Source organism: Calypte anna, chromosome 3, assembly GCF_003957555.1.
Source record: "Calypte anna isolate BGI_N300 chromosome 3, bCalAnn1_v1.p, whole genome shotgun sequence".
NCBI lineage: Eukaryota > Metazoa > Chordata > Aves > Apodiformes > Trochilidae > Calypte > Calypte anna.
The window spans coordinates 33,030,410-33,052,233 of NC_044246.1; the positions used below are offsets into that span (position 1 = coordinate 33,030,410).

The 21,824-nt window shown below is 40.8% G+C and overlaps 1 protein-coding gene across 1 annotated transcript in view; it reads left to right on the forward strand.

Annotated features, from left to right (window-relative positions):
- Positions 1-1,351: 1,351 nt before the first annotated feature.
- The window catches only part of EPM2A (EPM2A glucan phosphatase, laforin), a 40,148-nt gene continuing 19,675 nt past the window's right edge, over positions 1,352-21,824 (forward strand). Inside the window, exons 1-2 of the mRNA XM_030447296.1 lie at positions 1,352-1,671; positions 15,308-15,482. Of these exons, the coding sequence (XP_030303156.1) occupies positions 1,410-1,671; positions 15,308-15,482 (437 nt within the window). The 5' untranslated portion in view covers positions 1,352-1,409. The remainder of the gene's footprint in view (positions 1,672-15,307; positions 15,483-21,824) is intronic.

Below are 21,824 nucleotides of genomic sequence, written 5' to 3' on the forward strand. Positions count from 1 at the left end.
GAAGAAATGGACTGACTTATTTTTAAAGGTAGTATTTGGCATATCAAAGAACATTTTTTTTTTTATTGTTCCACATGCTTTACAAGTCTTAGATAAGGGCTTCATACTTACAGGCACATGGTTTAATGAAAACACTATGTTGGGCTGCTGTCAAGCTTTAACTTCAGGAACCCCAAAGTTCATTGCTACATTCTGTGTTGCTCATGATACTAAAATGAAGGTGCATAGTACCTTATTCAAAAGACAACTGTAAGATAAGTTATGGGTAAGTCAACTATAAGACGGAGCAAAAGTAAGGATTAAAATGTTATGCTTTATTCCACAAAGGCAGCAGTTCTACAGTGAGGTATAGTGCTAGCAGAAATGCATGGAAAACAGCCAGAACTCTCTTAGCTTTGGTTACGTCTGGAAAAGTGGCAGCATATCACTTTTAGAAGTTCAATGAGGATAAGTGAAAATGAGCTAAAGCACTCTTAAAAATAAATTTGGCAGTACACACACTGGCGTGTCATCACCTCCCAACACATGGAACAAGCCGCGATCTTTTGAGGCAGGATTTCTTTTGAGCCATTGAAAGCCCTTTATTCTGTCCCCAGAACTTGACCTAAATGAAGTCACCACCCCTCTGTTTCTGTCCTTTAACTCTTCTGAAATGGGTGTATTCAGAGAAGGACCTCCCTTTGAGTGGCCTGCATCCACTCTCTCAGTCATTCTTTCCAAGTCCTTAACATCACTACATGTAGGAGTTGCAAAGTTACAGCAGGGCAAAACAGAACACATGCAGTGGGGAACTAGTTTTCAAAAAAACATTCTAAACTCCCCCAGTCTTCCGCATTTTGTGTTTCTGGGCTTACCACAAGTGGTTGCTTGTCTGCAGAGAAGATACAGACACGGCAGACGCGTTATCTGAGGCTAAGCGTTGTTTGTAATGGTACATTAATGATGTTTGCTGTGCTAAATTAAGCCTGGCCTCTCGGGGGTAACTGCAGCAGCTTCATTTAATGAAGAAACAAGACTCACTTGCTACAGCCTGTAGCTTTTTCCAACCTGGAAAGCTGGTATTTAGCTGCAAGGGTAACTAACTTCCCATTCCAGCCCTCATTTGAGGGGGCTATGTGGGGCGGGTGTTCTGGCAATGAAGCCTCCTTAGTTACGTGTGTGCGGGCACACAACCACCCTAAGAAGCCCAAAAACCAACCACAGCCCCTACGAAGCTGCCTGGCCGCCGCCTAACCCCTCGCTAACCACCCGGCTCCGCGAACCGAACTACCGGTGCCGGTCCGGGAGGTGACACCGGTACCCGGCGTCCTGCCCCCGCCCCCTGCCGGAAGTGCGGGCCAGGGGTGTCCCGATAGTGGCGGCGCGGCCTGAGTGAAGAGTGTCCCCTGCGTGAGAGGCTGCTGCCCGCCATGCTGTTCCGTTTCGGCGTGGTGCTACCGGCCCAGATGACGGAGGGCGGCGGGATGCTCCTGCTGGCCGGGTCGCGGCCGGAGCTGGGCCAGTGGGACCCGCAGCGCGCCGTACCCATGAAGCCAGCGCGGCCGACGGCCCCGTTGGCGGCGCAGGAGCCGGCACTGTGGCTGGCGGAGGTAGTGGTGCCGGACGAGGAGGCCGCCAGCCCCTTTTGGTACAAGTTTCTCCGGCGGGAGGGCGGCCACCTCCTCTGGGAAGGTAACGGACGCGGACGCGCTGGGCGGGGCCGCCGCCTTGCCCCGCCCGCCATGGCTGGAGGGTGGGGTGGCCCGAGAGGCCGCTGGAGGCGGGGGTGGGTGGATGGGTTCGTGCTTTTGGGGGAGACCGTCGGCCCCCGACGTGGGGTGTGATGGGGACGGCGGGGCCGGTGTGGTGCCGGCCGGGCCGGTGGGGCTGTGGACAGAGTGGTGGGAGCGGGTCGGGCATTTGGGGGTCGGCTATGAGGAGTGGCTTTGCGGGGACAGGACGGAGGTGGGAGCTCTTCTCCCTAAGGGATCGCTCCCCTTGCTGGCGGCTGTGGCAGCTCCGCCTCTTGCCCGGTGACCCGGCGCAGTGCCCGGGGTCCGGGAGAGGTGTCCCCATCCAATAGGCCCTTCCCCAACTTGGTGCTGCCGAGGGTCGGCCGCCTCCAGGGCAACCACGTCCTGAGTTAACGCTTGCAGGTAGAGAGAACCTCGTGGGCTGTCGTGACTCCCGCTAAAGAAAGTATTTTTTAACCACGAGATGGAAGAGAGTGAATGCAGAGGGAAGCTGCGGTTCTAGGTTGGTAGAAGTTCTTTAAAACAATATTATTTTTTTTTCAGTACTTTAGTCCCCCATTGGCCTGAAGTTTTGTTTTCTCTTTTTGCCCGGAAGGAAAGAATTCAGAATTTCCTACTTAGGCGTTAAAGTGTGAGTTGGTATTTTATTTCAGTAAACTGAGATACTGTGATGTCGTTTTCAGGCAGATAAATTTTCCCATCAGAATCGCTGAAAAAGAAAAAAAAAATAGAAAAAAGTTCTATCACAAGTTGTCAGCCTTCTTGCTGTTTCATTAGTACTTCCACCGTCATGTTCTCCCGTTCGGTGTACTCAAACAACTTTAATAATTTTCCATGTGCTGTTCTAGCAGTTTAAGTATCTTAAATAAAAGAAAACATTTGTGCAATTGTATGATGAGTCAAATAAAGTTCTAAATATACCTCTTGTCACTGAGGAACCAATCAAATTTGGTGAAAAGAAATGACTAGGGAGTTTGCGAGGGATTTTTTTTAACTCATGGAATAATTTTATAATCTATATACCAGAATAACACATTGTAGAGCAGCTGCTCTTCACCCATTTTAAGAATACATCTCACACTTCTAAACTGCCATACTGTCATATATGCATGCCGTCGTATCTCTTGCATTTGTTTTTTTTCTTTATACTAATAAAAGACTGTGTTAATAGTACATTCAGAGAACTTTACATCATGAAGTGCTGCTTACACCAATTGTTTTATTTGGCAGCTAGAATAAATATTATATTCTGCCTGTTTTAACCATGTTTATCTTTTGCAGAAATGCAGGGAAGGAGAGTTTATGGAATAAAAATATTTGCATCTTTTCAAGGAAGCAGAATTTGGTCTATTTGGAAGGAGCCAAGCTGTACATAATATGCCAGTGATACTAGTAAATAAAGAGGTCATCACCACACAGAATGCAGGAATGATAGTGTACCAGTCTAGAGACTCTGCAATTGTAAGGTGATGGTTACTTTCTGAAAGTAAGGATATCTCAAGGTATTTCTCCATACTTGGGAGTGCATTTAGCAAATGTAGGCTGTTGTGTAATAAACGTAGTCTGTTTTGGAAGTAGTGCTACTGATGCAGTTTTAGGATTCACTTGTATGGGATTTTGTTCTTGTTGTTGTGAATGCTTGGTGCTTTCAGCTTATTACCTAGCTTGAATGATTAAAAACAAACAAGGAGGTCATTCGGATGCAACGGGTTGTTTTTTTAATTAGCCATTCATATCAACAATTTATTTCTAAGTTGTTATTTACTGGAGAGAACTAAATTTGCCATAACCCTGAAATTTGTTGTTGTATTTCAAGAAGAGAGTTCGGGGATGTTTTTTTATTCAACAGTCAAGGAACATTTTGAAGTCTTTTTTTAAAATCTTACTTGTTTTAATGATCTTTTATTTTCAGCTGTCAATTAAAAAAAGTTTGTCATTTGTTTACTATAAAAATCAGAGTTTGAAAAAACAACTACCATTTTAAAAGAAAAAAGAACAAAACTTTTTTTAATGATAAGCAAATGTTTATCATAGCTCTTTAGTATCCTATGTGTTTAGAATTAAAATGTATCTTGGGAGAAGTTTAGCAGTTACAGAACATCTGCAGTTTTGAAGACGTGGTCATGAGGAACAGAGAAGGTGCAGAATGATACTTGCTTTAAATTTATGAGTTGAAGCATTCATCTGTAACCAAAGAAATTCCTGTCCAATTATGGATTTCAGGTATTTACATATATCAGATATGAAATAATGTGCCATATTTAAGAAAATTACCCTCATTTTTTAAATTAGTATACCTCATGTGAGAATTTCTCTAGTAATGTTTATTATTTTTATAATACTACAATACATGTTGCATCATATGTTTAGAGTATAAATTTAGCTCATCTTTATAGCCATTCCAATGCAATCAGGAAATGGAAAGATAAAGCATGGGTGTCTGTTTCTGTGTGCTAGAAGAGTCAGTCAGGCATCAATGTTCTGTGGTTTTGATTTCTGCCAGGTGGTCTTCAAGCCAGGGTTGCTGGCTTGTTATTTTTGCCTGGAGCGAGGCAAAGTCCCCTCTCCAGGAGGATGAGGTGGGATAGGAGACTCTTGGGCTCCTGAGGGGCCACATGCTTACTTCTGCTGTCCCAGGGTGATGATGCCACATCCAGAACCTGTCGTTTAAAGATGCGGAGCACTTCTGGCTCAAATCATGTGATTTCCATGTGTGTTCTGGCCCAGATGGGGATTTTTTAGGGACAGTACTTTGCTTACCTGCCTTGAGCTCAGCTGAAAGGCCTGTTGTTCAGGAGAGTTTTTAACTGTGCTACGTGATCTGTGGAAAACAGTTTGACTGTGTTGGGCTTTAGAATCTGGGAATAGGTTTAACCTATTAGAGAAAAAAAGAATGTATATACTTTTTTCTTTTCCCAACTGCATCTATATGTCTTTCTGTTTTGATGTAGATTGTCCAAAGCTCAGTTTATGTCTCACATTTCAGCTTGGAAAGTAAAAGTATATTGTGCCTACTGTAAACCTAAATAAATAAAAGATGAAACTTATACTTGAGTTTATTTTTGTGAATTCATGCTTGAACACTCATATATATGTTTTTCTCATTTTACGCTGATCTAAATGAACTGTAGGTACCATACAAGATACGTGTTGGATAAAAGCACAGAGTAGTAGGGCCCAGACTTTTGAGATGGTGGAGTGTGGTCTGTTGACACCCTACACTACATTTTGAGAGGAGGGGAAAAAAGTATAAGCTTGTATTCTAAAATGTTAACTCATTTTAATATAAGCATTAGTGTGATGTAATTGGTGCTTGCTCAAAGCTTGGCAGACACAGTATTGCCAGTTCAAGCTGAAAGGAATTATCAGCCTACGTTCTGGTAAATTGTACAGGTGAACAGGGCCTTATCCCTTAAAAGCCTCCACATCTCTAGTTTTGGGGAGGAAGGGAGAAGAGAAAACGAGATGTCTTGTTTGCACTTAGCTGCTACTGCTGTTCTCTGTGGTTTCTTGTGTTTGCTCAGAGCAAACAATACAACGCAGTTTGATGTAGAAGCAGTTGGGTTACACAGCCCATGGCTTGCTCTATTGACTTCCAGTGTTCTCAGGTGAGGAGCCTGCGAGCTGTTAGTTGGAGTTTAAGCCATCTGTTGGAGAACATACACTTGTGATGGTAGTTCAGAAGACTGGTACATTTATGGAGTAACAAAGGTTTTCATAATATACATAGTGAAAAGATCAGAAGTAAGGTTTTCTCGTAGCTTTCAGGGGTCAAGCACTTGATTGAAAATGTTGGTTATAGTAAGGCACATTAAAATTTCATTTTTAAAATGGCAGTGTGTTGAAACCTAAAAGATTCTCATTTCTTGCCTCTGTGGAACAAAATGGGTATAATTTCTTATTTTAGTGGGGCAGATTCTTTAAACCCTGTATGGGAATTGATGAAGAAACTAACAAAATATATTTTGAGCTAAACCATAGCAGGATAAGGTAGTAAAAATTCTTTGAGGATGTTCTGGAGTATGGCTAAATGAAACATTATTTTTCTGTAGCTGAGATGCATCTCCTTTCTTTCCAAAAGCTAATCAACAGCGCCCCTAATTACAGAGCAATTCTGTTATTGAAAACGAAAAAAACTTCTCTCCATACCTCTTTTAATGGAGGTATTTTATGTAGTGTTCTTCCCACTGGGTGTCGCCGTTTTACCTGTGTACCGCCAGCTGCTGCCTCCTTCCTTGCCGCTTGCGTATTTCATCAGTATTTAGTGTAACGTGCTCCAGCTCTGAAAATAAGCCAGGGCTTTACTTCCTTCATCCCAGTTTTGTTATGAAGTAGGGAGTGACTAGGAAGGATCTTAAAGCACAATTAGGTAGATGTTGGTTGTTGAATAATTGTGCATACTATGCATTTTGTTTGTGGAGGGCTATTGCTTTCCTGGGTAGTGCTAAATGCCTTAACACCCCTTGGATGTGAAGGAACCTGATGAGTGAAGTGGATAAGTTTGAAATCTGCTACTTAATACCTGTAATGAATGGAAAGAAGCTTTTGTTTACACACTGCAGTAGCTCGTGGTGTTTTGTTTTCAGCCCTCTCGAGACATATTCTTAGTATAGATTATGTTATAATTGGTAGCAAGTTTTTCATTACCTCCTATGTCAGCATTAACCAGCAGACTGCTGGAGGTAGATCACTAAAACAAGAGTTGCCCATGAAACTGAAAAATTAAAAGAATGAAAACAAGTATGTAGAGCTGCATTCCTCTGGATTTGGCAGGTGACATTTCCTACCTGCAGGATAGGCAGAGGCCAGCTCTGACAACTGTGAGAGCCTAATTAAAGTATTTGTGATTATAATGGTAAAATTACAATAAATGCATTGTTCATCCAAATACTTACCATTTTTTCCCACCCCCTCCCCCACCTCACTCTCCTGATTTCCAAGTTACAGCAGCATGCAATATGGGTTGAGAATTTATTTTTAGTGGCAAGCAGCACTGAGAAATGGTAAGTAAATGGGTTAGTACTTTGATTAAGATTTTGCCCTGGTTGCTATGTTTGATGTACGTTGTTTCCTGCCTGTACTGGCATAATCTTCTCTGGTCAGGTAAAAAGTAACAACCTGTAGTACACAGTATAATGCCATAGAGAGTATCAAAGCAGTTAGGAAGACTGTATCACATTATACATTTTGTTGCTATCAGCCATTGTTCTATCTTAATTTCCTTTTTGTCTTATTTTCACCATCTCTCTGAGAAGAACCTCACATGAGCATTTCAGTTTCATTTTCTCTCTTTCAGTCTACATCATTAGACTGGGTATTTGGCTAAAAACCCTTAGTACAGTAGCAGCTGTCACTGAGAAACACCTCAACGGCTGAAACAGACCTAGAGAGAGAAAACAAACATATTTTGAAAATTTCCTTTGAAAAATCTGATTTTCTCATCTCTGATTAAAAAAGCCTTGATCAACAGCATGAAGTACTGAGAAGAGATTTCTTCTAAACCATTTAGTTCTAAATGTAGCATAATTTAAAAAAATCATAAGGATTTTCTTAAGAGTAAGCTAATAGACTAAAAAAATTTGAATTCAACGTGGATTTTAGTAGATTTTAAATTGTTTCCTTAGTTTTATAGTTATCAGACCTGCCAAATGAGATGTTAAAACAGTCTGCTTTCAGTCTTTTAGGAAATAAACATGTGCTGCATGATAGAAATGGTCTTCTGTTTTTTTTGATAGCTTTTTTAGGCTGGCAAATGAGAAGAAACATTTCTGAAAAGTAAACAAATAATGAAGAAAGCGTTAGTGAACTAAGTGTGGCAAGTTAACAATTTTATCTTATATTAAGTATTTAAGAAATAAATCTGTTTTCAGAATCTAAAGGGAAAACAGTTTATTGACAGCAGGAATAGTAGGGTTAAAAAGCAAAGTAAGTATATTTTTATCAAGCAGACGAGTATGGGTTAGTATATGGCACATAGAATGAAAACATGTTGTTTGGCAGTATTTGTCAGAGGTATGAAAACAGGGGACAATTATTCAAGGGCTTTACTGTGACTTCAGAAAGGTGAAATTCCAGTCTGAGAGCCTGTGGCAGATTCAAATTGCCTAATTACCTGACCTAGCTCAGTTCCAGCAAAGGGAATTCAGCCTCCAATTTCTCTGTTTTTTAACAATAGAGAGCAATTCAGCCTTGGTGGGATTTGAACAGATCATATTTCAAGGCATGAGAGGTTGCATTTCATTCAAACAGGCAGCAGGGAGATTTTCATGAGAATCTGGTGTGAAGGGTAAGCAACTTTGAATATTGTAAGTGTAGTGATGGGAGTCTGATTAGAGTAATGGCTGATAATGACACCATGCAGTAGTAAATTCATGTAACTCTCAGAATTTTGTCCAAAATAGTACTTCAGGCTTTTTAAAATTGTAATGATGGTATGAAAGATATGGAAGCTAGCAAAATACCTAATCTTTTAAATCCTTCAATTAGGAGATTTCTCCCCCACCCCCCCACTTGTTTCTTTTGATTCCTGTTGTTCTATTAATATTTTTTTAAAAAAAATTCTATTCCTCAACCCCTTCCTATTCCTCTCACCCCAGAGTGTTCACAGGACTCATGGTGTTATTAAACTCTTGCAGGGGAAGTTCAAAGCCTGAACTCAAGATGTTCATTTACCTTCTTAGAGGACTTTGTTTAATATTTCAAATGTAATTACTTATAATATTTAAGTATACTTAAAATTTTTACTTGATATGTAAAGCCTGCAAAATTTATGATTAAGATCATAAGAGTTAATCTTTGCTCATACTGATTTGGAAGCAAGTGATGTGAAAGTTGCCTGTCTGCTTGCTGTTTGGATGTGTTTGTTTCCATTGAAACTAATGGGCTATCTAAGATCTTAATAGCCGTCAAAGGTAGCAGTGATCTGAGAAACATGCTGACCTTGTTGGGGTTTGGAGTTTCAGAAGATGTAGTTCTTGGCATAGGGTCTGACTAAGGCAGGGATGAGCTACACAGCAACTCTACAGCCACTGCTGTGCCTTGGAGTTTCTACAAACCTTCCCTTACACAGTAAAAACAGGAAAAAAATGGAAACTTCCAGAAAGGAAGATGGTTGGTGAGAGAGTTGTGGCTGAGCACTACACGAAGTGGCTTTGCTGCAGAGCTCGGTGTAAGAGGCAGTCTTATTTATTTTGTTCATTCATGTTTGGCTTTTTATCTCTGCACTTAATGGTGCTGAGAGATTTCATTGACCCAGATTTTACTCATTATCTTTTAAGATCAAGTTAATAATTTCACCAGTGTGACTCTTCCAGAGCATTACACAGCCTGTGTGTGGTTGTTCTCTGTGTATGATGAGTCTGTGCTGTTGGCAGGCTGTTGGATTATGCAATTTTTAATCCCTGCAATACAGCTGTAATAAAACAGTAACTAGAGGCTTTTCTTTGGGTTCTGTCACTGCATGTGGTCAGCTCAAATTTCAGAAGACCATCTTCTGGTCCCTGTTTACTGTCCAGTCCTTGAGCTTTGGACATCTTACTATACCTTCACCTGTTTTCCCTTGTTCTTGTCTCCATCTTTTGTGGCAATCTTTGGTTTTAATCTTTTGTGTGGTTGTTTGTACAAAAGCAGCTTCGTGTGCCACTTTGATCATCCTTCAGGAGCTATATGTGCAGTCATGCAGATTTTGGGAGAGCCCTCTGGGAGGCCTCAGGGTGCTGGTTGCTTTTTAATCCAGCAGTTCGCTACCCACACCAGGGGATTCCACTGTACAACCATCTGCACTAGGAGGGCAACAAGTGGATTGCAAAAGTAATAGGAAATTTTAATGATATAATACCTAGAAATCTATTCTTACATTTCTCTTTCAGATAAGCATTTTTGTTAAGAATCACTGTCTTGGTTTAGGCCCAGCTGATCCCAACCGGGCCTCCACTTGCTCATCCCCCAACCCCACTGTGGAACAGGGAGGAGGGAATCCACCCAAAGGCTCCTTAATCCAGACAAGGATGGGGAGGTTTTAATTCCCCAGTTATGGTAACAGGCGAAAACCACACAGGTTCAACTTGGGAAAGGAAAAAACCCCCTGACTTAATCTACAAGGAGAAAGAGAAAACATGGCCAGATCTTAATAAATTCCCCCCCACCCCTCCTTTCTTCCTGCACCCAAACTGCTTCATTGCTGCCTCCCCCTCAGGGCACAGAGGGATGGGGAATGGGGGTTTAGGGTCAGTTCTCCACACGTGATTACTACCTCTTTCCTCCTCAGGGAGGACTCCTCAGAGCCTTTCCCTGCTCCAACATGGGGTCCCTCCCATGGCAGAGAGTCCTTCAGGAACCCCTGGGACATGAGTCCCTCGTGGGAGTCCCTCAGGAACTGCTCCAGCCCGGGCTGCACACAGAGTCACGGCTGCTGTGGGAGCAGTCACCTCCTCTGGCACAGGGTTCTCCATGGCTGCAGATCCACATCTGCCCCTCTCCATGACCCTGCACAGGCTGCAGCTTCCCATCTGCCCACCCGTGACACTTCAGGGGCTACAAATCTACATTTGCCCCACCATGGTCCTTCAGGGGCTGCTCCACGACACTCCCCCATGGACTGGAGGGTCACAGCTGCCATCTCACTATGGGATGTGGGGAAACCTCTGCTCGGGTACCTTTCCCCTTTCTTCTTCACTGACCTTGATGTCTTTGCTCTGGCCATGCTCCACCTCCTCCTCTCCTCTGCAGGTCTTTTATATAATTTTGCAGTTTCATTTTCCCCTTCTTTAGTATGTGACTCCCAGAGGCACATCCAGCTTCCCATATCTGCTTGGCCTTGACCAGAGGTGGGACCAGCATTGGAACCAGGAGAGCTTTCAGCAGCTTCTCACAGGAACCACCCTTATGGCCCCCCCACTTCCAAAACGCCACCACACTAACCCAAGACAGTCACAAAGATGGAATTTAAATAATTTTGGCTATTATTGGAGGAATAAGGGTGCTACCCTATCAGTTAAGCTAGGGCAACTAGGGGTTAACTTCTAATACACTCTTCCAAGTTTCTTTTGCTCTTCAATTAATGTGATCACTTAACAGGAGGATCAGTATTGTTCAGATACTTGTTACCCTTTTTAGTGGTTGAATTTTACAAGTTTTCAAATTATTGTGTATTTGCCTCCCAAAAATATATAATTAAACCAATGTTTTACCATTTGGAACAATATGAGTAAAAACATGATGAAGAAAAATACTAATTCAGAAGCTGCTTGAGCTGTAAAAATGTTTCCTATTGTGTATTGCCCTTTCTCAGAGGACATTGCTTCTGCAAAGATGAACAGGTGAGTGGAAGACAGATGGGATTTTTTACTGCTGGCTCTGGGAAGAGAAACGTTGAAATGTTGTTAAAATTCCCCAGGTCATTGAGGCTGCACAAGGTTTTCTTGTTTATAAAAAAATAAAAGTTTCATCCAAAGAATTGGGTTTTTTTACATATTAAAAGTACTTGGAAGCTTACACAGTTGCTTTAAGCAATGTATAAGTTAATGAGACCAGTGCTATTGCTGTCTTGCAGACACTGGTGAGGAGGTGCTGTTACGATCTGTAAAGAGGAGACAGGGTGTCTGTTTATTGAAAATAGCTTTGATATATTTTTAAAAGAGTAGAGAAAATGCTGAGTCAAGAGATAATTTCATATTTTCCATGTGCCCAAATCAGATGCTCAGCTGCTGTGTCTGAGCAAGGCATTTACATGGGAGTTGTGGTGAATTCTCACTGCATAGGTAGGTGGAGTAATGGGACATTTATTCAAAATATCTTGAAGTCTTCATACAAGGTTTGGGTAAGCTTCGGGAGACTAGTCAGTGTCAGGGGACAGATGTATATACATAAAAAAATTATGCACTGAAGGGTTCCTTTTGGTGAGAATTTGACTTGCAGCCCTCTAGGGAGTCTGCAGTGTGGCCCTGTGCTCAGCACTGGTGTGCTTCGAGCTGCTTATCTCTTAATGAAGTCTGGAGCACCCAGCTTGTAACAGGGATGTGAAATCCTCTGATTGTTGGATTTCTGCATGAATGGGATGTGCATGGCACTGGCCAGTGGTGCACACTTTGCTGGTGAAAATGTGATGTGCACTTGTGGTCCTGGAAGCATGTTGGATTGCAGCAAAGTAGACCCTTTATTCTCTGTGTCATACTAGGCAGTGATATAGAGGCATCCTGACAGCTATGGATGCCCAGTACAGTAAGGAGAGCCTTCCCAGCTTGTAGATACCACCAAAACTTCAGCTCTGGGCCTTCAGTTGTGGTAATTTACTTTGTTAAATGCTTTGTGCATTTGGGAATTTAGTAATAAAGCAGAGTTTCTGTGGCAAAGCGCTGCTGAGCTGCCTTCTTAGGAAATCTCTTAGAAGATCTAAAGGTGCTGTGGCGTTTCAGGTAATGCAGATAACTTAGACTTGTGGGGAAAATAAGCGGAGTAGGAAATTGGTGTGGTGTGAGCAGCTTTGGCCATGAGCAGACATGACCAGACTGCATGCATGCAGTCTCGTGGCATTTGTCTTTGAAATGGCCTCTCATCTTTTCTCTCTGCTAAGCATAATAAATAATAAATTAGAAAGGGCTGCAACACATTCCTATTGCACTGAGAAGAATCAGATTCTGTTAAGCTTGGTCCCACTGACTTCATCAGGTGCTCCTATTCCTCCCAGGCTAATCAGTTGCACCACAAAAACAACCCTTGGCAAGAGAGAGAGCAAGGATCTGTGATGCTCCTGGTCACTGCCTGTAGCTAACACCCTCTGCTGTCCTGGATGTGGGAAAGTCCCCATGTTCCAAAGACCCAAATCCAGAAAGGACTATGGCAAGGGAGGGAGGAGTAAGTGTTTTACTTGATGTGCCAGATTTTTATCCTGCTTCTGACTCTGAGACCTATTTTTATTCTTGGCATGAACTTGTGAGCAGTCTGGGGCTGCCTCTTCTGAGTCTGCCAGAGTTATGTAACTGCCACAGAGGAAACAAAAGGAGCCTGTTCCATCAGCAGAGATAAAGGGATTAAGACAAGACTAAGGCATGTTTTGCCAGGACATGCCTCATACCATGAGGCTGATGCACCTTGCTTAATACAGAGGAAACTCATGATGAAAGGCTTAAAAAGATAGAGGTGAAAAAGAAAGAACTGAGGATAGGCCAGCTAATGATTTCTGCCCATTTTCCTAGCCCTGAACATTCTACAAATATATGCCAGAACATGTAATTGATGCTAATTGTTTTATATTTAAAACATTGTTAATGATCAGTTACTTTGAATGAAAATGAGTTTCATTGACTCATTTATTTTTCATTCTTTAAATTCAGATAATTAATCTTTAGCTTTTTAATAGCAGTTCTAGATTATCGATGAGTTCTACATTACTCCTCCAAACTTGTCATCTGGCTGTACTTATTTGTTTCCTTGCATTGTTTATTTTATGGAATCCAAAATACGGTTTTCTGGTGACAAACTGTGCTAGCAAAAGCATAATACGAACTGGTACAAAATTTTTCTCTTTTTTTTTGAAACTTATTTATTAAATGCATCTTGTGAAGCAAAATGTGGTGAGAAGCACTGGTGCATCACTTGGATATTGCCTGAGTAGTGAGATCCTGATTGTCTGTGGTAATTGCCTTCTTTCATAAATCTTGCAAGGGGAATGGAGAATCCAGCTTCCTGAACAGCTCAGTATGATCATACTGCTATCTATTTCTTGGAGATGGTGGTGCTTTCCCCTTCCTGTTTGAAATTATGTCACATGAACATATATGCACACATGAATACATATATATATATATTGAATTTATATTCATATACATTGTGTTGCACAGGCATCATCAGATTTCAATAATAGGATTGTTAATTAATAGATCAGTATATAATGTAAGGAGTAGCAAAGAGCTGTGCAGTTCTCATGAAAAAATGTAACTAATGCAAGCTGAGCTGTTCTTTTTTGCCTGAATATTACAGCCAAAATGGAAACACACCTATTAAGATTCTGTTTTGACTGTAGGCCACAGTGGGAAGGCGGGGTTGAGTGGTGCAGAAAAGTCAACAGTGATAAATAACAGTTAGAGAAGGAACCTTTTCAGAATGAGATTTGACAAAACCTGTTTGATAAAGAAAATGAAACAAAAATCTTGTGGCAGTTTTCTCTTGGCTCCATTCTTGTGGGTGGCTGTGGGCTAGGTAAGGGAGTGAATGATAAATAAGGGAACGAGGTTCCAAGAAAAGGAGTTTACTGCTATTTAGGAGACAGATGATAGAAAAGGAAGGAGTAAAAGAGCTGAGAGTTAAAGCTGGAGAAGAGGATGGACAGTAAAACTGGTGAATGACAGAAGGATATGCACCTCAAGCAGCAGCAGCTGGAAATAGGAAAGCAGAAAGTGTGTGACTGAGATGATGAAGACAAAGAAGAGTGATGCTTAGTTGTCTTGTAGAACTCACAGTCACCTTGGGAAAAGAGAAATTAGCAGGAGAGAGTGATCATAGATTCTGATGACAAAAAATTCTGCAGAAACCCTGATGGGAGAGGAGGTGAGCAGTGTAAGGGACAGTCCTCGAGGGAACCGGAATGGGTACAAGGTATCACCCAGCACTAAGGTGATAGAGAGATTCTGTTAGGGATTCTTGGAAGAATGATATCATTACTGGGGTTCAGAAGCAGAGGGTCCCATAACAGAAGAGTGCCCATGTACCAGGAAGCATAAGTCTGGGAGGAGCAAAAGAGCCAGAGATGCTGAGAACATGATCCAAAACTGCTGGGGTTAAATGAGGGATGGTAGCATGCTGGAGTCTGCAGGGACACCCCATAGTTCTGGCAGTCAGGTGCCCCGGGTAGCCCTGGGCACTGGGCACATCACTGGGGATGGGGACAGGTTGAGGCTGGGACAGGGCATCAGCCTGTGGGTGGGTGGGGGTCAGGATCAGCCAGAGCCTTGTGCTGGCTGTGCAGGGCCACGGTGATGTGCACTGCTGCGGGAAGCCAACAAAGAGTAAAATGGGAAACTTGAGATGTGCTACTTGTGGTTGTAAAGATTTTGCTTAATTCATAAAGTCAGCTATTTGTTGTAAAAACCCATAGGTTTTGCCACGCTGTTGAATTTGTTGATATATACTGCTGTCTTCAAATATTTAAAGTGGTAAAAATGTAAATGGCTACAAGTGTGACATAAAACATAGTGGTAAGACTTTTAGCTTCAGGAGCTTTAGACCGATATTGTTCATCTTATTTCTTAAGAGCTGTGTCATAACATTGCATATGATACATAATGGCTCAGCAGTACAGAAAGATAAAATAGTTTTCTGCCTATTATTTTTCTCTTTGGTAAATAATCGTATTTCCCAATTATGGTAGACAGTGCTGCATGTCATCTGCAAATAAGGAGACCGTTTGCTTTGTGATGGCAATTTTGTTGCTAATACTTCAGGTGTTAATAATATGAGAAATGCAGTTGGACAAGCAGCAAATACTTCTCCTTCCCTTAAGTACTCAGTTCACTGCACCTGCACAACTTCTGAAGATTTTCCAAATCCACAGCCTGCAATTGCCATTTCTTCTGTTCTAGGTAATGGGCCTCATCATGATCGAAGTTGTGTTTACAACCAGAGCAACATAGTAGATGGAGTTTACTGCCTCCCAATAGCACACTGGATTGAAGTTTCTGGACATACTGATGAGGTGAAACATACAACTGACTTCTATTTTAATATAGCAGGACATCAAGCTATCCATTACTCCAGGTAAAAGAAAAATGCAGGGCTTGGCTAGCGTCAAGTATTTAAACAAAATCTGTACTGACGTAACATTGACAAACTTTGAATTAGAAGTGGTGAATGGTAGCATGCATGTAGCAGTAAAGTTTAACAAAGATTCTATACCTCTTTGCAATTAAACGTCACTTTTGGCAATAAAAAAGAAGAAATTCTCAATTGAAGGTTACATGCATTCTGTATGGATGTGTTAAGCTGGATCACATCTGAAAATGGCTAGTGATAATAATGGATAAATTTACAAGGAACTGTCATTTTCAAATGCTTGTTCACACATACATGTCAATACTCATGTATGTAATGTGTTTTGTTTGGGATTATTTTGCTGAAGAACATCTCCTGAGAAACAAAAAGAGTGTATTTCATCACCAGAACTTTAGGGAGTCAGGTTAATCGCTCATGCATGGTGGCAAAGACATTAGCGACAGTTCTTATAGAGAACTTCTGTGCATACATTAAAAAAAATACTAAAACTTAGACAAGTCTTAAAATGTTTGTACTTCTGTGGTGTTCACTTGAGTCTACTGTCTCACCAGTGAAACATCTTGGGCTGAATTAGGAGGAAGTGAAGTGGTGGTCACCCACCCTTTAGGGCTGCTGATAAAATACAGGCTGTACTTAGAGCAGCGACATTAGCACTGGTGGTTAACTAAGTGGCACTGAGGAATTTGGGACCATTTGTAATTTTTTCCTCATCTCCAATCATGGATGTGGCAGCAAATTAGTTGATTAATAATAGCTGCATGAATCCTGGCAGCCCTGATATGCCATACGCGTGTCATTGCCAGAGCAGTGAGTGATCCCAAATGGATGTGCACTGTTTGAAGGAATCAAGCCACCTCTCACATTGATTAGGTCTAAGTATTGCTTTCTGTGAGTTCCTCTCTGTTATCATTTCAACTACTCCAACCTGGCCAGCTTGCCTTCTCTTTCTTATGTTTTTTTCTCCACCTTCCTACAGGATAGGAAGCAGAATTGTCCTTTTCTCATCAGGGTTGCACTGTAAGAGGGAAATATTTCCTCCTTTTGATATCTTCTGGAATAGATGCATAGATATTGTTAGGCATATGTAGTTGTTCATGTGGCTTGGTACCTTTTCCCTGCCATCAAGCTATAAAATACACCTAACAGACTGTTATCTGTATTTTAAGCATCCATTTCCCACACCCTATCAGAGAAAAGATCTTGTTCATTCCAAAGCACAGACTATTCAATCCCAAACAATCTTTGCTTGGCAGAGGAAGTTATTGAGAAGCAACAGCTGTCAGAAAATGAGTATCTAAGAGCCAAAGGCTAACTTATCTTCTGTTCCAGAGGAGCAGCGATCCATTTAATACTGCCTTGTCTACGCTACTGTATGTTTCTGAAATTAGGTAAAAAGCACTGATCTCACTAAAGAATATTTGGAGAAAAATTTCTGAGTTGTGTAGTCTTTTCCAGATGAGGATCTACTCATCTGTTCCCTTCTCAGAGACACATCCCTTCATTGCAAGGCAACCTTATTTGTACATCCTCAATAAGTAATTCTTATCTCATTTCTTTGAGCTATATTAAGTGAGCATACCCCATAGCAGTCTTGTCACATAATTGTTTTTAATGCTTTGAAGATATGCAGCCCTAGATGACTTTTTAATTATTAACAGTTGGGGGCAGATTCACCATTCTGCTGGTTATAACAAAGTCAGACAAAAATACTGGCTAATTAAGATTTGTATTTTGGCAGAGCAGCTGAAGTGAGTTGATGAAAATACCTGTTTTTAATAATGGATTTATTGATTCAGAAGAGTACTATGAAAATTAATATCAAAGATAAAGCAAGATAAAAGATAAGCAAAGATAAAAAGAAAAACAAGCAAACAAAAATAATCCACCAAAAAACCCCCAAAAAACAGCAAACCCAAATAGAAGCAGAGCCAGTCCCTTTGCATGTATGTTTAAAAGCAGAGTGCATGATTGAATTGTAGTTATCTAGCTAAGGTTACTTTTTTCCATGCTGTAACGGAGGCATCAGTACCACAGGGAGCTTTATAAGCACAAATTTTGAGTCCTGTCACCAGCTGTCAGGTCTTTATACAATGGAGGCAGCTGGAAAGAAGTGATTTACCAGTGAAAACTTCTGACATGAGCCCCTTTTCTATGTTGCTCCAGTAAATAGGATTGCCACACTCAAGTTAACTGGAGACAAAATTGTATCTCTGTCAAAATGGCCTCCCCCGTGAACCCCTGTATTAATTTTATTTATCTTCTGTCTAATCACAACAATTAGAAACAGTTGCTCCAAGCTCTGTTACCACCTTGCTTTGTCATAAAATGTGCTTAAACTGTAAACTGGCTGGCTGCAGGAGGATGAGAAGAGCCTGGCTTCCTGCTGTTGCCAAAAATCATTTTGCAAGAATCATGCTGAGGCTGACGACTATGCTCGGAGGAATTAGATTTTTCTTACTTTACTTACAGGTGTATTTGTTTATAAATCAGTGAATTTATTTTAAAACTTACATTTAGAGAACCCATGCTGTGTTGGTCATTCAGGTTGGAGAGTCTGTGATGTGTTTTTTTAAGCACAGAAAGATTTTTTAGAGTGTGAAATGAAGTTTGCCTGCAGTTATAGAGTCATGACTGATAGTGCCATAGCCTTAGGGTTAACTTATTTTGGACTTGTAATGACACATGTGACCAAAGTCTGATTCAGGAAAAAATAACAGTCCCTTTCTCCTTTGTGTTAGAATTAGCTCAATAAGATGCCTTCACACAGGAGAGTTCAATTAGGGCACAGTAATTTTCCCAAGCAAATTAAGAGTCACTGTAATCTTTTCTGGGAGAAGATGACTTCCAGAGATTTATAAATCTGTGACGTCTTAGCTGTTTTAGTTCCATCAGTGCAAGGTGGAACTTCATGACTCACAGGTGTTATGTACCTTATTATTTATATAAAAGCCTCTGCAGTTCTCAGAAAAAAAGGCGTTGCTAAAGAGCAAGAGAGGGAGTGACACCTGAAATGACAAAATCCTTAAATAATATGTTGGAGATACTGATGCTTGATGGCAGAATTAGGTGCTACAAGAATGAATATCACCTAGAGGAAAAGCCATCTAGTTACAGTTTTCTATTTTCAGACTAAGTTCTTGAATCCATCCCTGATAAGTATTGAATTCCCATTAGTTTTTGCATACTCATTCATAAGCCATGCATGACCACCACTTCTTCATTCTAGGACATCTACTTTGATACCAACTATGAAGTCTAATTTTTAGTAATATGTTTTTTCAGATTTACTGTCTTCATAACTATGATTTTTTTTCATTGTGTGTGGTTTTTGTGGGTTATCTAACCCTAAATCTGACAAAGGAAAATAATCTTATGTGCTTTGCATGTATTCTGTAAGTGACTGCTTCAGATAACAATGCTAGCTCATCTCTAACAGGTATTTCTACAGCTGCTAAACATTTTAGAGGAAAATACACAATCACCTTTAATAAGAAAGAATGTAATGGAGGAGACATTACATGAGAGTAGCTATGGATCATAAGAACATTCTTTTGAGGTACAGCTTTTTAGTTTTTTTGCACTGAAATATGAAGGCCATTAAATATTAATATTTCCCATTTATGGAGCAAGTGGGATGTTCCTGTTACTGGATATCGTCCAAGAAATTGCAAAGTTGATGAATGTGTTGCTGTCATCAGTGTTTATATCCTGGTGTTTTTTAAATAAAACAAAAGCTACAAGAAAATAAACCCTTGTTTTCACTATTTTTGTTCTTTTGAATCTTGATGATTTTATGTTAAATGTGATTCACAATGTAGTCTTCCATAGTAGTGTAAGTTATAACCTAAGTGTTAGGTGAGGATGATTGTAAGAGTCATATAGAAGATGTGTGCTCCTGATTTGTACTAAAATGTTAACAGAGATGGTTGAGTGGATGAGAAGTGATCCAGGGTAAAATCCAGATGCTTCTTGTTTGCCTTCTGGAGGCATGAAAGCAGTACTCTGCCAATGAACACTGGGTTTCCTTTTGTCTGTAGTAATTGTGCTGTGAAGAAAATGAGCATGAACTTGATTGACATACACCTTTAATTATTGTGGAAAACAAGAAACTGGTTGACTATATTTTTGCATGGGAATCACTGAAAAAGTGAAATAATGTAACTTCTCTTAACTTACTGGGTTATATGAGGCACAGTTATTGCTTGAAATATTGTTTGAATGTTAGAATTCTGTTGAGATTGATGAATGTAAGTGTATACTTAGAATCATAGGGTTCATAGAATTCTAGAATAATTTGAGTTGGAAGGGACCTCTAAAAGTCATCTAGTCCAACCCCCCTATGGTAAGCAAGGACACCCTCAACCAGGTCAGGTTGCTCAGAACCTTGTCAAGCCTCACATTGAATATCTTTAGGGATGAAGCCTCAGGTACCTCCCTGGCCAACCTGTTCCATTTTTCAACCGTGCTCATAGTAAAGAATTTTTTCCTAATATCCAATCTAAATCTACTTTTCCCTAATTTTAAACCATTGCCTCTTGTCCTATCACTACGACCCTTATAAACAGTCCTTTTCCAGCCTTCCTGCAGGCCCCCTTCAGGTACTGGAAAGTGGCTATTAGGTCTCCCTGGAGCCTTCTTTTCTCCAGGCTGAACAAACCCACCCTGTCTTCATAGGAGAGGTGTTCCAGCCCCCTGATAATTTTCATAGCCCTCCTCTGGACCTGCTCCATCAAGTCCATGTCCTTCCTGTACTGAGGGCTCCAGAGCTGGATTCAATACTCCAGGTGAGGTCTTAGCAGAGCAGGGTTAAATGGCAGAATCACCTCTCTTGATCTCCTGGCCATGCTTCTTTTGATGCAGCCCAGTCTGTGATTTGCCTTCTGGGCTGCAAGCATGCACTGTTAGCTCAAGTCCAGCTTTTTTTCCACCAGCAGCCCCAAGTCCTTGTTGCAGGGCTGCTTTCAAAACCTCATCCCCAAGCCTGTACTGATGACATGGATTGTTCTGACCCAGGTGAAAGACCCTGCACTTGGTCTTGTTGAACCTCATGAGGTCCACCTGGGATCACCTCTCCAGTTTGTCCAGGCCCTTCTGGATGATCTCCCATCCCTCTCAGTTCAGTATAAAGTCAGAATTACCTTTGAATTATGTGACTGGAATAAATACAGAAGAGATAACTATTTATTTATATTCTTCTCTTCTGATTTATCAGTTTTAATTCATTCACAAAATATATTCTAAGTGTAATTCTGAAGTAATTTTTTTTTATTACTGAATTATTAAAAAGCTTTAAAGGGAAAGCTATCACAAAAATTCCCTAGAGTGCACTGAACTATGCTACTGTAGTAGAAAGCTGAAATTATACTTTATGACTACATTATGAATTAAGAGAAGAGGTGATGATGTCTCTGGAGATTACCATAATTAGCATTAAAAGCTGAGATCTAGCTGTCCTTTGTGCCTAAAAAATACTTGTGGTATTACAGAAAAGAATAAGAGGTAATGAGCTCTGCAACAAAAGTCTTGAATTGTATTTTAGTACAATAACCCTGATTTAAAATACGTAACATCAATGGGAGTTTGGCCTTTGATTTCAGTACTTGGAACTCTAAAGTTAAAGTTGGCCATTTTATACATTAAATAAAGAAAATATACTAAGCCACATTTTTGTGATATGTTTATCTCATAAACAAGGACATTTGACATAAAATATGATTGTTTTGTCCCTTGTAAATCAGCTGGAGCTGTGAAATGCTTTTGCTCCCCTCTGCTGTGAAGGAAATAAAAGAAATGCAAAAGGTGAAAGAGTGAGAGCTTGGAACATTATCCCTTTTTAAAGTCCTTGTTTCCATTAATTTAATTCAGATGTATCCTGTACTAGTGGAAAAAGGCATTTTTTTGCCATGTTTATTGCACATCCAAAGTTTTTCCTTTCTTGAACTCCCCGTGCTTTGCCCTCCATAACAATGGCTGAAAACTTGAAGACTGATTCTGCTTTTCTAAGTATTATGTTTTGACATGGGCAGGACAGCATCTGGCTGGGATAACCTGAGTTAGCTACAAATCTCAGTCACTGAGTGGTACCCAGACATGCAGTTAGGATGTGCCTGCAGTGCAGTCATGAACTGGGGTACCAGTGTAGTGCTGTGGGTGAACTGGATTGAGGGACCTCGCTTTTCATATTTAATTTTTCTGAGACTTGGCCAGTAGCTGTTTTCATAGAATCATAGAATCATAGAATCCTTGGGGTTGGAAGGGACCCCAAAAGATCATCTAGTCCAACCCCCCCTGCCAGAGCAGGGCCACCTAGAGCACTTCACATAGGAA